This window comes from Mustelus asterias, unplaced genomic scaffold (genome assembly GCF_964213995.1).
Source record: "Mustelus asterias unplaced genomic scaffold, sMusAst1.hap1.1 HAP1_SCAFFOLD_1519, whole genome shotgun sequence".
NCBI classification, from domain to species: domain Eukaryota; kingdom Metazoa; phylum Chordata; class Chondrichthyes; order Carcharhiniformes; family Triakidae; genus Mustelus; species Mustelus asterias.
This window is the reverse complement of record NW_027591464.1, coordinates 46,229-60,000: the sequence shown is the minus strand read 5'-3', so window position 1 is coordinate 60,000 and position 13,772 is coordinate 46,229. Positions and strand designations below refer to the sequence as shown.

The window sequence follows — 13,772 nt, the reverse complement described above, 5'->3', positions numbered from 1 at the left end:
TTGCTATAGGAGTAGCCATACTTTTATCAGGAGACTATGCTCTCATTTTGGACATAAGTTGCGGTTCATCTGTTTAAATAGTTTATGTTCACTGTAGTTTGTGAGAAACTCCATTTCAGTAGACACTGGAGACTGATATAGTTCATAGATATCATTGAAGTGGAGTTGATATGCTGTAGTTCATAGCTACTCTTTAAATAGACTCTGTAGACTGTTTGATCGAGTTCAGGGAAGTGTAGTGGAGAACATGCTCCTGTCTACATCAATGGGGATGAAGTAGAAATGGTCAAGGAAGCTTCAGATTTTTAGGTGTCCAGATCACCAACAGCCTGTCCTGGTCCCCCCCATGCCGACACTATAGTTAAGAAAGCCCCACCAACGCCTCTACTTTCTCAGAAGACTAAGGAAATTTGAAATGTCGGCTACGACTCTCACCAACTTTTACAGATGCACCATAGAAAGCATTCTTTCTGGGTGTATCACAGCTTGGTCTGGGCTCCTGCTCTGCCCAAGACCGCAAAAAACTACAAAAGGTCGTGAATGTAGCCCAATCCATCTCGCAAACCAGCCTCCCATCCATTGACTCTGTCTACACTTCCCACTGCCTCGGGGAAAAGCAGCCAGCATAATCAAGGACCCCACGCACCCCGGACATTCTCTCTTCCACCTTCTTCCGTCGGGAAAAAGATACAAAAGTCTGAGGTCACGCACCGACCGACTCAAGAACAGCTTCTTCCCTGCTGCTGCCGTCAGACTTTTGAATGGACCTACCTCGCATTAAGTTGATCTTTCTCTACACCCGAGCTACGACTGTAACACTACATTCTGCACCCTCTCCTTTCCTTCTGTACTCTATGAACGGTATGCTTCATCTGCATCGCGTGCAAGAGACAATACTTTTCACTGTATCCCAATACATGTGACAATAATAAATCAAATCAAATCTTTGTGTACACCTGACGAAGTAACAGTGTAAAAGTGGGCCCGGAGGCAGTGCCGAGCTGGGGTGTGACGTACCTCTCCAACCCGGGGCACAGTAACAATGTCCAGTGATGTGGTCACACCTCTCCACCTTGTCACAGTCGCAGGTTTCTCTGCAGTCTGCACCGTACCGTCGTCCCTGGTGGAATTGAGAACGGTTATCACAGCGGGGGGGCAGGGGGGGTCACAGAGACGCATGGGAGAACAGGACAATACACAGCCCTACGGAGGATGTACACTATTCATCCAACTCCCAGCCCTCTGCTTCCTTCATTAGAGCCCCGCTATTCCTCCAGCTGTAGTCACACAATTCCCGCTTAGACTTGCGATTAAACCTGCGTCCACCACACTTTCAGGCAGCGCCTTGAAGTCTGTCCTCTCTCTATATCCCCCTGTTCCTCAGTGTGTCCTCTCTCTATACCCCTCTGTTCCCCAGTGTGTCCTCTCTCTATATCCCTCTGTTCCCCAGTGTGTCCTCTCTCTATCCCTCTGTTCCTCAGTGTGTCCTCTCTCTATACCCCTCTGTTCCCCAGTGTGTCCTCTCTCTATCCCTCTGTTCCTCAGTGTGTCCTCTCTCTATACCCCTCTGTTCCCCAGTGTGTCCTCTCTCTATATCCCTCTGTTCCCCAGTGTGTCCTCTCTCTATCCCTCTGTTCCTCAGTGTGTCCTCTCTCTATACCCCTCTGTTCCCCAGTGTGTCCTCTCTCTATATCCCTCTGTTCCCCAGTGTGTCCTCTCTCTATATCCCTCTGTTCCCCAGTGTGTTCTCTCTCTCTATCCCCCTGTTCCCCAGTGTGTTCTCTCTCTCTATCCCCCTGTTCCCCAGTGTGTCCTCTCTCTATACCCCTCTGTTCCCCAGTGTGTCCTCTCTCTATATCCCTCTGTTCCCCAGTGTGTCCTCTCTCTATACCCCTCTGTTCCCCAGTGTGTCCTCTCTCTATATCCCTCTGTTCCCCAGTGTGTCCTCTCTCTATATCCCCCTGTTCCCCAGTGTGTCCTCTCTCTATATCCCTCTGTTCCCCAGTGTGTCCTCTCTCTATATCCCTCTGTTCCCCAGTGTGTTCTCTCTCTCTATCCCCCTGTTCCCCAGTGTGTCCTCTCTCTATATCCCTCTGTTCCCCAGTGTGTTCTCTCTCTCTATCCCCCTGTTCCCCAGTGTGTCCTCTCTCTATATCCCTCTGTTCCCCAGTGTGTCCTCTCTCTATATCCCTCTGTTCCCCAGTGTGTTCTCTCTCTCTATCCCCCTGTTCCCCAGTGTGTTCTCTCTCTCTATCCCCCTGTTCCCCAGTGTGTCCTCTCTCTATACCCCTCTGTTCCCCAGTGTGTCCTCTCTCTATATCCCTCTGTTCCCCAGTGTGTCCTCTCTCTATACCCCTCTGTTCCCCAGTGTGTCCTCTCTCTATATCCCTCTGTTCCCCAGTGTGTCCTCTCTCTATATCCCCCTGTTCCCCAGTGTGTCCTCTCTCTATATCCCTCTGTTCCCCAGTGTGTCCTCTCTCTATATCCCTCTGTTCCCCAGTGTGTTCTCTCTCTCTATCCCCCTGTTCCCCAGTGTGTCCTCTCTCTATATCCCTCTGTTCCCCAGTGTGTTCTCTCTCTCTATCCCCCTGTTCCCCAGTGTGTCCTCTCTCTATATCCCTCTGTTCCCCAGTGTGTCCTCTCTCTATATCCCTCTGTTCCCCAGTGTGTCCTCTCTCTATATCCCCCTGTTCCTCAGTGTGTCCTCTCTCTATATCCCTCTGTTCCCCAGTGTGTCCTCTCTCTATATCCCTCTGTTCCCCAGTGTGTCCTCTCTCTATATCCCCCTGTTCCTCAGTGTGTCCTCTCTCTATATCCCCCTGTTCCTCAGTGTGTCCTCTCTCTATATCCCTCTGTTCCCCAGTGTGTCCTCTCTCTATATCCCTCTGTTCCCCAGTGTGTCCTCTCTCTATATCCCCCTGTTCCTCAGTGTGTCCTCTCTCTATATCCCCCTGTTCCTCAGTCTGTCATCTCTCTATATCCCCCTGTTCCTCAGTGTGTCCTCTCTCTATATCCCTCTGTTCCTCAGTGTGTCCTCTCTCTCTATATCCCCCTGTTCCTCAGTGTGTCCTCTCTCTATATCCCCCTGTTCCTCAGTGTGTCCTCTCTCTATATCCCTCTGTTCCCCAGTGTGTCCTCTCTCTATATCCCTCTGTTCCCCAGTGTGTCCTCTCTCTATATCCCCCTGTTCCTCAGTGTGTCCTCTCTCTATATCCCCCTGTTCCTCAGTGTGTCCTCTCTCTATATCCCCCTGTTCCTCAGTGTGTCCTCCCTCTATATCCCTCTGTTCCTCAGTGTGTCCTCTCTCTCTATATCCCCCTGTTCCTCAGTGTGTCCTCTCTCTATATCCCCCTGTTCCTCAGTGTGTCCTCTCTCTATATCCCTCTGTTCCCCAGTGTGTCCTCTCTCTATATCCCTCTGTTCCCCAGTGTGTCCTCTCTCTATATCCCCCTGTTCCTCAGTGTGTCCTCTCTCTATATCCCCCTGTTCCTCAGTGTGTCCTCTCTCTATATCCCCCTGTTCCTCAGTGTGTCCTCTCTCTATATCCCTCTGTTCCTCAGTGTGTCCTCTCTCTCTATATCCCCCTGTTCCTCAGTGTGTCCTCTCTCTATATCCCCCTGTTCCTCAGTGTGTCCTCTCTCTATATCCCTCTGTTCCCCAGTGTGTCCTCTCTCTGTATCCCTCTGTTCCCCAGTGTGTCCTCTCTCTATATCCCCCTGTTCCTCAGTGTGTCCTCTCTTTATATCCCTCTGTTCCCCAGTGTGTCCTCTCTCTATATCCCCCTGTTCCTCAGTGTGTCATCTCTCTATATCCCTCTGTTCCCCAGTGTGTCCTCTCTCTCTATCCCTCTGTTCCCCAGTGTGTCATCTCTCTATATCCCTCTGTTCCCCAGTGTGTCCTCTCTCTATATCCCTCTGTTCCCCAGTGTGTTCTCTCTCTATATCCCTCTGTTCCCCAGTGTGTCATCTCTCTATATCCCTCTGTTCCCCAGTGTGTCATCTCTCTATATCCCCCTGTTCCTCAGTGTGTCCTCTCTCTATATCCCTCTGTTCCCCAGTGTGTCATATCTCTATATCCCTCTGTTCCCCACTGTGTCATCTCTCTATATCCCTCTGTTCCCCAGTGTGTCCTCTCTCTCTATCCCTCAGTTCCCCAGTGTGTCCTCTCTCTCTATATCCCTCTGTTCCCCAGTGTGTTCTCTCTCTATATCCCTCTGTTCCCCAGTGTGTCCTCTCTCTCTATCCCTCAGTTCCCCAGTGTGTCCTCTCTCTCTATATCCCTCTGTTCCCCAGTGTGTTCTCTCTCTATATCCCTCTGTTCCCCAGTGTGTCCTCTCTCTCTATATCCCTCTGTTCCTCAGTGTGTCCTCTCTCTCTATATCCCTCTGTTCCCCAGTGTGTCCTCTCTCTATATCCCTCTGTTCCCCAGTGTGTCATCTCTCTATATCCCTCTGTTCCCCAGTGTGTCCTCTCTCTATATCCCTCTGTTCCCCAGTGTGTCCTCTTTCTATCCCTCTGTTCCCCAGTGTGTCCTCTCTCTCTATCCCTCTGTTCCCCAGTCTGTCCTCTCTCTCTATCCCTCTGTTCCCCAGTGTGCCCTCTTTCTATCCCTCTGTTCCCCAGTGTGCCCTCTCTCGCTATCCCTCTGTTCCCCAGTGTGTCCTCTCTCTCTATCCCTCTGTTCCCCAGTCTGTCCTCTCTCTGTATCCCTCTGTTCCTCAGTGTGTCCTCTCTCTCTATCCCTCTGTTCCCCCAGTGTGCCCTCTCTCTCTATCCCTCTGTTCCCCAGTGTGTCATCTCTCTATATTCCTCTGTTCCTCAGTGTGTCATCTCTCTATATCCCTCTGTTCCTCAGTGTGTCCTCTCTCTATATCCCTCTGTTCCTCAGTGTGTCCTCTCTCTATATCCCTCTGTTCCCCAGTGTGTCCTCTCTCTATATTCCTCTGTTCCCCAGTGTGTCCTCTCTCTATATCCCTCTGTTCCCCAGTGTGTCCTCTCTCTATATTCCTCTGTTCCCCAGTGTGTTCTCTCTCTCTATCCCTCTGTTCCCCAGTGTGTCCTCTCTCTGTATCCCTCTGTTCCTCAGTGTGTCATCTCTCTATATCCCTCTGTTCCTCAGTGTGTCCTCTCTCTATATCCCTCTGTTCCTCAGTGTGTCCTCTCTCTATATCCCTCTGTTCCTCAGTGTGTCCTCTCTCTATATCCCTCTGTTCCCCAGTGTGTTCTCTCTCTATATCCCTCTGTTCCCCAGTGTGTTCTCTCTCTATATTCCTCTGTTCCCCAGAGTGTCATCTCTCTCTATCCCTCTGTTCCCCAGTGTGTCCTCTCTCTATATTCCTCTATTCCCCAGTGTGTCCTCTCTCTATATCCCTCTGTTCCCCAGTGTGTCCTCTCTCAATATTCCTCTGTTCCCCAGTGTGTCCTCTCTCTATATCCCTCTGTTCCTCAGTGTGTCCTCTCTCTATATCCCTCTGTTCCTCAGTGTGTCCTCTCTCTATATTCCTCTGTTCCCCAGTGTGTCCTCTCTCTATATCCCTCTGTTCCTCAGTGTGTCCTCTCTCTATATCCCTCTGTTCCTCAGTGTGTCCTCTCTCTATATTCCTCCGTTCCCCAGTGTGTCCTCTCTCTATATTCCTCTGTTCCCCAGTGTGTCCTCTCTCTATATTCCTCTGTTCCCCAGTGTGTCCTCTCTCTATATTCCTCTGTTCCCCAGTGTGTCCTCTCTCTATATCCCTCTGTTCCTCAGTGTGTCCTCTCTCTATATCCCTCTGTTCCTCATTGTGTCCTCTCTCTATATCCCTCTGTTCCCCAGTGTGCCCTCTCTCTATATTCCTCTGTTCCCCAGTGTGTCCTCTCTCTATATCCCTCTGTTCCCCAGTGTGTCCTCTCTCTATATTCCTCTGTTCCCCAGTGTGTCCTCTCTCTATATCCCTCTGTTCCCCAGTGTGTCATCTCTCTATATCCCTCTGTTCCCCAGTGTGCCCTCTCTCTATATTCCTCTGTTCCCCAGTGTGTCCTCTCTCTATATCCCTCTGTTCCCCAGTGTGTCCTCTCTCTATATCCCTCTGTTCCCCAGTGTGTCCTCTCTCTATATTCCTCTGTTCCCCAGTGTGTCCTCTCTCTATATCCCTCTGTTCCTCAGTGTGTCCTCTCTCTGTATCCCTCTGTTCCCCAGTGTGTCCTCTCTCTATATCCCTCTGTTCCCCAGTGTGCCCACTCTCTATATCCCTCTGTTCCTCAGTGTGTCCTCTCTCTGTATCCCTCTGTTCCCCAGTGTGTCCTCTCTCTCTATCCCTCTGTTCCTCAGTGTCTCCTCTCTCTATATCCCTCTGTTCCCCAGTGTGTCCTCTCTCTATATCCCTCTGTTCCTCAGTGTGTCCTCTCTCTGTATCCCTCTGTTCCCCAGTGTGTCCTCTCTCTCTATCCCTCTGTTCCTCAGTGTGTCCTCTCTCTGTATCCCTCTGTTCCCCAGTGTGTCCTCTCTCTATATCCCTCTGTTCCCCAGTGTGCCCTCTCTCTATATCCCTCTGTTCCTCAGTGTGTCCTCTCTCTGTATCCCTCTGTTCCCCAGTGTGTCCTCTCTCTCTATCCCTCTGTTCCTCAGTGTGTCCTCTCTCTATATCCCTCTGTTCCCCAGTGTGTCCTCTCTCTATATCCCTCTGTTCCTCAGTGTGTCCTCTCTCTGTATCCCTCTGTTCCCCAGTGTGTCCTCTCTCTCTATCCCTCTGTTCCTCAGTGTGTCCTCTCTCTATATCCCTCTGTTCCTCAGTGTGTCCTCTCTCTATATCCCTCTGTTCCCCAGTGTGTCCCCTCTCTATATCCCTCTGTTCCTCAGTGTGTCCTCTCTCTCTGTATCCCTCTGTTCCCCAGTGTGTCCTCTCTCTATATCCCTCTGTTCCCCAGTGTGTCCTCTCTCTATATCCCTCTGTTCCTCAGTGTGTCCTCTCTCTATATCCCTCTGTTCCCCAGTGTGTCCTCTCTCTATATCCCTCTGTTCCTCAGTGTGTCCTCTCTCGAGATTCCTCTGTTCCCCAGTGTGTCCTCTCTCTATATTCCTCTGTTCCCCAGTGTGTCCTCTCTCTATATTCCTCTGTTCCCCAGTGTGTCCTCTCTCTGTATCCCTCAGTTCCCCAGTGTGTCCTCTCTCTGTATCCCTCTGTTCCCCAGTGTGTCCTCTCTCTCTATCCCTCTGTTCCTCAGTGTGTCCTCTCTCTATATCCCTCTGTTCCCCAGTGTGTCCTCTCTCTATATCCCTCTGTTCCTCAGTGTGTCCTCTCTCTGTATCCCTCTGTTCCCCAGTGTGTCCTCTCTCTCTATCCCTCTGTTCCTCAGTGTGTCCTCTCTCTATATCCCTCTGTTCCTCAGTGTGTCCTCTCTCTATATCCCTCTGTTCCTCAGTGTGTCCTCTCTCTATATCCCTCTGTTCCCCAGTGTGTTCTCTCTCTATGTCCCTCTGTTCCCCAGTGTGTTCTCTCTCTATATTCCTCTGTTCCCCAGTGTGTCATCTCTCTCTATCCCTCTGTTCCCCAGTGTGTCCTCTCTCTATATTCCTCTATTCCCCAGTGTGTCCTCTCTCTATATCCCTCTGTTCCCCAGTGTGTCCTCTCTCTATATTCCTCTGTTCCCCAGTGTGTCCTCTCTCTATATCCCTCTGTTCCTCAGTGTGTCCTCTCTCTATATCCCTCTGTTCCTCAGTGTGTCCTCTCTCTATATTCCTCTGTTCCCCAGTGTGTCCTCTCTCTATATCCCTCTGTTCCTCAGTGTGTCCTCTCTCTATATCCCTCTGTTCCTCAGTGTGTCCTCTCTCTATATTCCTCCGTTCCCCAGTGTGTCCTCTCTCTATATTCCTCTGTTCCCCAGTGTGTCCGCTCTCTATATTCCTCTGTTCCCCAGTGTGTCCTCTCTCTATATTCCTCTGTTCCCCAGTGTGTCCTCTCTCTATATCCCTCTGTTCCTCAGTGTGTCCTCTCTCTATATCCCTCTGTTCCTCAGTGTGTCCTCTCTCTATATCCCTCTGTTCCCCAGTGTGCCCTCTCTCTATATTCCTCTGTTCCCCAGTGTGTCCTCTCTCTATATCCCTCTGTTCCCCAGTGTGTCTTCTCTCTATATTCCTCTGTTCCCCAGTGTGTCCTCTCTCTATATCCCTCTGTTCCCCAGTGTGTCATCTCTCTATATCCCTCTGTTCCCCAGTGTGCCCTCTCTCTATATTCCTCTGTTCCCCAGTGTGTCCTCTCTCTATATCCCTCTGTTCCCCAGTGTGTCCTCTCTCTATATCCCTCTGTTCCCCAGTGTGTCCTCTCTCTATATTCCTCTGTTCCCCAGTGTGTCCTCTCTCTATATCCCTCTGTTCCTCAGTGTGTCCTCTCTCTGTATCGCTCTGTTCCCCAGTGTGTCCTCTCTCTATATCCCTCTGTTCCCCAGTGTGCCCTCTCTCTATATCCCTCTGTTCCTCAGTGTGTCCTCTCTCTGTATCCCTGTTCCCCAGTGTGTCCTCTCCCTCTATCCCTCTGTTCCTCAGTGTGTCCTCTCTCTATATCCCTCTGTTCCCCAGTGTGTCCTCTCTCTATATCCCTCTGTTCCTCAGTGTGTCCTCTCTCTGTATCCCTCTGTTCCCCAGTGTGTCCTCTCTCTCTATCCCTCTGTTCCTCAGTGTGTCCTCTCTCTATATCCCTCTGTTCCTCAGTGTGCCCTCTCTATATCCCTCTGTTCCCCAGTGTGTCCTCTCTCTATATTCCTCTGTTCCTCAGTGTGTCCTCTCTCTCTGTATCCCTCTGTTCCCCAGTGTGTCCTCTCTCTATATCCCTCTGTTCCCCAGTGTGTCCTCTCTCTATATCCCTCTGTTCCTCAGTGTGTCCTCTCTCTATATCCCTCTGTTCCCCAGTGTGTCCTCTCTCTATATCCCTCTGTTCCTCAGTGTGTCCTCTCTCTATATCCCTCTGTTCCCCAGTGTGTCCTCTCTCTATATTCCTCTGTTCCCCAGTGTGTCCTCTCTCTGTATCCCTCAGTTCCCCAGTGTGTCCTCTCTCTGTATCCCTCTGTTCCCCAGTGTGTCCTCTCTCTATATCCCTCAGTTCCTCAGTGTGTCCTCTCTCTATATCCCTCTGTTCCCCAGTGTGTCCTCTCTCTATATTCCTCTGTTCCCCAGTGTGTCCTCTCTCTGTATCCCTCAGTTCCCCAGTGTGTCCTCTCTCTGTATCCCTCTGTTCCCCAGTGTGTCCTCTCTCTCTATCCCTCTGTTCCTCAGTGTGTCCTCTCTCTATATCCCTCTGTTCCTCAGTGTGTCCTCTCTCTATATCCCTCTGTTCCTCAGTGTGTCCTCTCTCTCTGTATCCCTCTGTTCCCCAGTGTGTCCTCTCTCTATATCCCTCTGTTCCCCAGTGTGTCCTCTCTCTATATCCCTCTGTTCCTCAGTGTGTCCTCTCTCTATATCCCTCTGTTCCCCAGTGTGTCCTCTCTCTATATCCCTCTGTTCCTCAGTGTGTCCTCTCTCGAGATTCCTCTGTTCCCCAGTGTGTCCTCTCTCTATATTCCTCTGTTCCCCAGTGTGTCCTCTCTCTATATTCCTCTGTTCCCCAGTGTGTCCTCTCTCTGTATCCCTCAGTTCCCCAGTGTGTCCTCTCTCTGTATCCCTCTGTTCCCCAGTGTGTCCTCTCTCTCTATCCCTCTGTTCCTCAGTGTGTCCTCTCTCTATATCCCTCTGTTCCCCAGTGTGTCCTCTCTCTATATCCCTCTGTTCCTCAGTGTGTCCTCTCTCTGTATCCCTCTGTTCCCCAGTGTGTCCTCTCTCTCTATCCCTCTGTTCCTCAGTGTGTCCTCTCTCTATATCCCTCTGTTCCTCAGTGTGTCCTCTCTCTATATCCCTCTGTTCCTCAGTGTGTCCTCTCTCTATATCCCTCTGTTCCCCAGTGTGTTCTCTCTCTATATCCCTCTGTTCCCCAGTGTGTTCTCTCTCTATATTCCTCTGTTCCCCAGTGTGTCATCTCTCTCTATCCCTCTGTTCCCCAGTGTGTCCTCTCTCTATATTCCTCTATTCCCCAGTGTGTCCTCTCTCTATATCCCTCTGTTCCCCAGTGTGTCCTCTCTCTATATTCCTCTGTTCCCCAGTGTGTCCTCTCTCTATATCCCTCTGTTCCTCAGTGTGTCCTCTCTCTATATCCCTCTGTTCCTCAGTGTGTCCTCTCTCTATATTCCTCTGTTCCCCAGTGTGTCCTCTCTCTATATCCCTCTGTTCCTCAGTGTGTCCTCTCTCTATATCCCTCTGTTCCTCAGTGTGTCCTCTCTCTATATTCCTCCGTTCCCCAGTGTGTCCTCTCTCTATATTCCTCTGTTCCCCAGTGTGTCCGCTCTCTATATTCCTCTGTTCCCCAGTGTGTCCTCTCTCTATATTCCTCTGTTCCCCAGTGTGTCCTCTCTCTATATCCCTCTGTTCCTCAGTGTGTCCTCTCTCTATATCCCTCTGTTCCTCAGTGTGTCCTCTCTCTATATCCCTCTGTTCCCCAGTGTGCCCTCTCTCTATATTCCTCTGTTCCCCAGTGTGTCCTCTCTCTATATCCCTCTGTTCCCCAGTGTGTCTTCTCTCTATATTCCTCTGTTCCCCAGTGTGTCCTCTCTCTATATCCCTCTGTTCCCCAGTGTGTCATCTCTCTATATCCCTCTGTTCCCCAGTGTGCCCTCTCTCTATATTCCTCTGTTCCCCAGTGTGTCCTCTCTCTATATCCCTCTGTTCCCCAGTGTGTCCTCTCTCTATATCCCTCTGTTCCCCAGTGTGTCCTCTCTCTATATTCCTCTGTTCCCCAGTGTGTCCTCTCTCTATATCCCTCTGTTCCTCAGTGTGTCCTCTCTCTGTATCGCTCTGTTCCCCAGTGTGTCCTCTCTCTATATCCCTCTGTTCCCCAGTGTGCCCTCTCTCTATATCCCTCTGTTCCTCAGTGTGTCCTCTCTCTGTATCCCTGTTCCCCAGTGTGTCCTCTCCCTCTATCCCTCTGTTCCTCAGTGTGTCCTCTCTCTATATCCCTCTGTTCCCCAGTGTGTCCTCTCTCTATATCCCTCTGTTCCTCAGTGTGTCCTCTCTCTGTATCCCTCTGTTCCCCAGTGTGTCCTCTCTCTCTATCCCTCTGTTCCTCAGTGTGTCCTCTCTCTATATCCCTCTGTTCCTCAGTGTGCCCTCTCTATATCCCTCTGTTCCCCAGTGTGTCCTCTCTCTATATCCCTCTGTTCCTCAGTGTGTCCTCTCTCTCTGTATCCCTCTGTTCCCCAGTGTGTCCTCTCTCTATATCCCTCTGTTCCCCAGTGTGTCCTCTCTCTATATCCCTCTGTTCCTCAGTGTGTCCTCTCTCTATATCCCTCTGTTCCCCAGTGTGTCCTCTCTCTATATCCCTCTGTTCCTCAGTGTGTCCTCTCTCTATATCCCTCTGTTCCCCAGTGTGTCCTCTCTCTATATTCCTCTGTTCCCCAGTGTGTCCTCTCTCTGTATCCCTCAGTTCCCCAGTGTGTCCTCTCTCTGTATCCCTCTGTTCCCCAGTGTGTCCTCTCTCTATATCCCTCAGTTCCCCAGTGTGTCCTCTCTCTATATCCCTCTGTTCCCCAGTGTGTCCTCTCTCTATATCCCTCTGTTCCCCAGTGTGTCCTCTCTCTATATCCCTCTGTTCCTCAGTGTGTTCTCTCTCTCTATCCCTCTGTTCCCCAGTGTGCCCTCTCTCTGTATCCCTCTGTTCCTCAGTGTGTCCTCTCTCTATATCCCTCTGTTCCCCAGTGTGCCCTCTTTCTATCCCTCTGTTCCCCAGTGTGTCCTCTCTCTATATCCCTCTGTTCCCCAGTGTGCCCTCTTTCTATCCCTCTGTTCCCCAGTGTGTCCTCTCTCTATATCCCTCTGTTCCCCAGTGTGCCCTCTTTCTATCCCTCTGTTCCCCAGTCTGTCCTCTCTCTATATCCCTCTGTTCCCCAGTGTGCCCTCTTTCTATCCCTCTGTTCCCCAGTCTGTCCTCTCTCTATATCCCTCTGTTCCCCAGTGTGCCCTCTTTCTATCCCTCTGTTCCCCAGTCTGTCCTCTCTCTATATCCCTCTGTTCCCCAGTGTGCCCTCTTTCTATCCCTCTGTTCCCCAGTCTGTCCTCTCTCTATATCCCTCTGTTCCCCAGTGTGCCCTCTTTCTATCCCTCTGTTCCCCAGTCTGTCCTCTCTCTATATCCCTCTGTTCCCCAGTGTGTCCTCTCTCTCTATCCCTCTGTTCCTCAGTGTGTCCTCTCTCTATATCCCTCTGTTCCTCAGTGTGCCCTCTCTATATCCCTCTGTTCCCCAGTGTGTCCTCTCTCTATATCCCTCTGTTCCTCAGTGTGTCCTCTCTCTCTGTATCCCTCTGTTCCCCAGTGTGTCCTCTCTCTATATCCCTCTGTTCCCCAGTGTGTCCTCTCTCTATATCCCTCTGTTCCTCAGTGTGTCCTCTCTCTATATCCCTCTGTTCCCCAGTGTGTCCTCTCTCTATATCCCTCTGTTCCTCAGTGTGTCCTCTCTCTATATCCCTCTGTTCCCCAGTGTGTCCTCTCTCTATATTCCTCTGTTCCCCAGTGTGTCCTCTCTCTGTATCCCTCAGTTCCCCAGTGTGTCCTCTCTCTGTATCCCTCTGTTCCCCAGTGTGTCCTCTCTCTATATCCCTCAGTTCCCCAGTGTGTCCTCTCTCTATATCCCTCTGTTCCCCAGTGTGTCCTCTCTCTATATCCCTCTGTTCCCCAGTGTGTCCTCTCTCTATATCCCTCTGTTCCTCAGTGTGTTCTCTCTCTCTATCCCTCTGTTCCCCAGTGTGCCCTCTCTCTGTATCCCTCTGTTCCTCAGTGTGTCCTCTCTCTATATCCCTCTGTTCCCCAGTGTGCCCTCTTTCTATCCCTCTGTTCCCCAGTGTGTCCTCTCTCTATATCCCTCTGTTCCCCAGTGTGCCCTCTTTCTATCCCTCTGTTCCCCAGTGTGTCCTCTCTCTATATCCCTCTGTTCCCCAGTGTGCCCTCTTTCTATCCCTCTGTTCCCCAGTCTGTCCTCTCTCTATATCCCTCTGTTCCCCAGTGTGCCCTCTTTCTATCCCTCTGTTCCCCAGTCTGTCCTCTCTCTATATCCCTCTGTTCCCCAGTGTGCCCTCTTTCTATCCCTCTGTTCCCCAGTCTGTCCTCTCTCTATATCCCTCTGTTCCCCAGTGTGCCCTCTTTCTATCCCTCTGTTCCCCAGTGTGTCCTCTCTCTATATCCCTCTGTTCCCCAGTGTGTCCTCTCTCTATATTCCTCTGTTCCTCAGTGTGTCCTCTCTCTATATTCCTCTGTTCCCCAGTGTGTCCTCTCTCTATATCCCTCTGTTCCCCAGTGTGTCCTCTCTCTATATTCCTCTGTTCCTCAGTGTGTCCTCTCTCTATATCCCTCTGTTCCCCAGTGTGCCCTCTTTCTATCCCTCTGTTCCCCAGTGTGTCCTCTCTCTATATTCCTCTGTTCCCCAGTGTGCCCTCTTTCTATCCCTCTGTTCCTCAGTGTGTTCTCTCTCTCTGTATCCCTCTGTTCCCCAGTGTGTCCTCTCTCTATATCCCTCTGTTCCCCAGTGTGTCCTCTCTCTATATCCCTCTGTTCCTCAGTGTGTCCTCTCTCTATATCCCTCTGTTCCCCAGTGTGTCCTCTCTCTATATCCCTCTGTTCCTCAGTGTGTCCTCTCTCTAGATTCCTCTGTTCCCCAGTGTGTCCTCTCTCTATATTCCTCTGTTCCCCAGTGTGTCCTCTCTCTATATTCCTCTGTTCCCCAGTGT

The 13,772-nt window shown here is 50.8% G+C and overlaps 1 protein-coding gene across 1 annotated transcript in view; it reads right to left on the bottom strand.

Moving 5' to 3' along the window:
- LOC144488394 (uncharacterized) overlaps window positions 1-13,772 on the bottom strand; it is a gene marked incomplete at its 3' end in the record, with an annotated part of 85,921 nt that overhangs the window by 27,351 nt on the left and 44,798 nt on the right. The window contains exon 5 of the mRNA XM_078206467.1: window positions 1,018-1,120. Coding sequence (XP_078062593.1) covers window positions 1,018-1,120 — 103 coding nt within the window. The remainder of the gene's footprint in view (window positions 1-1,017; window positions 1,121-13,772) is intronic.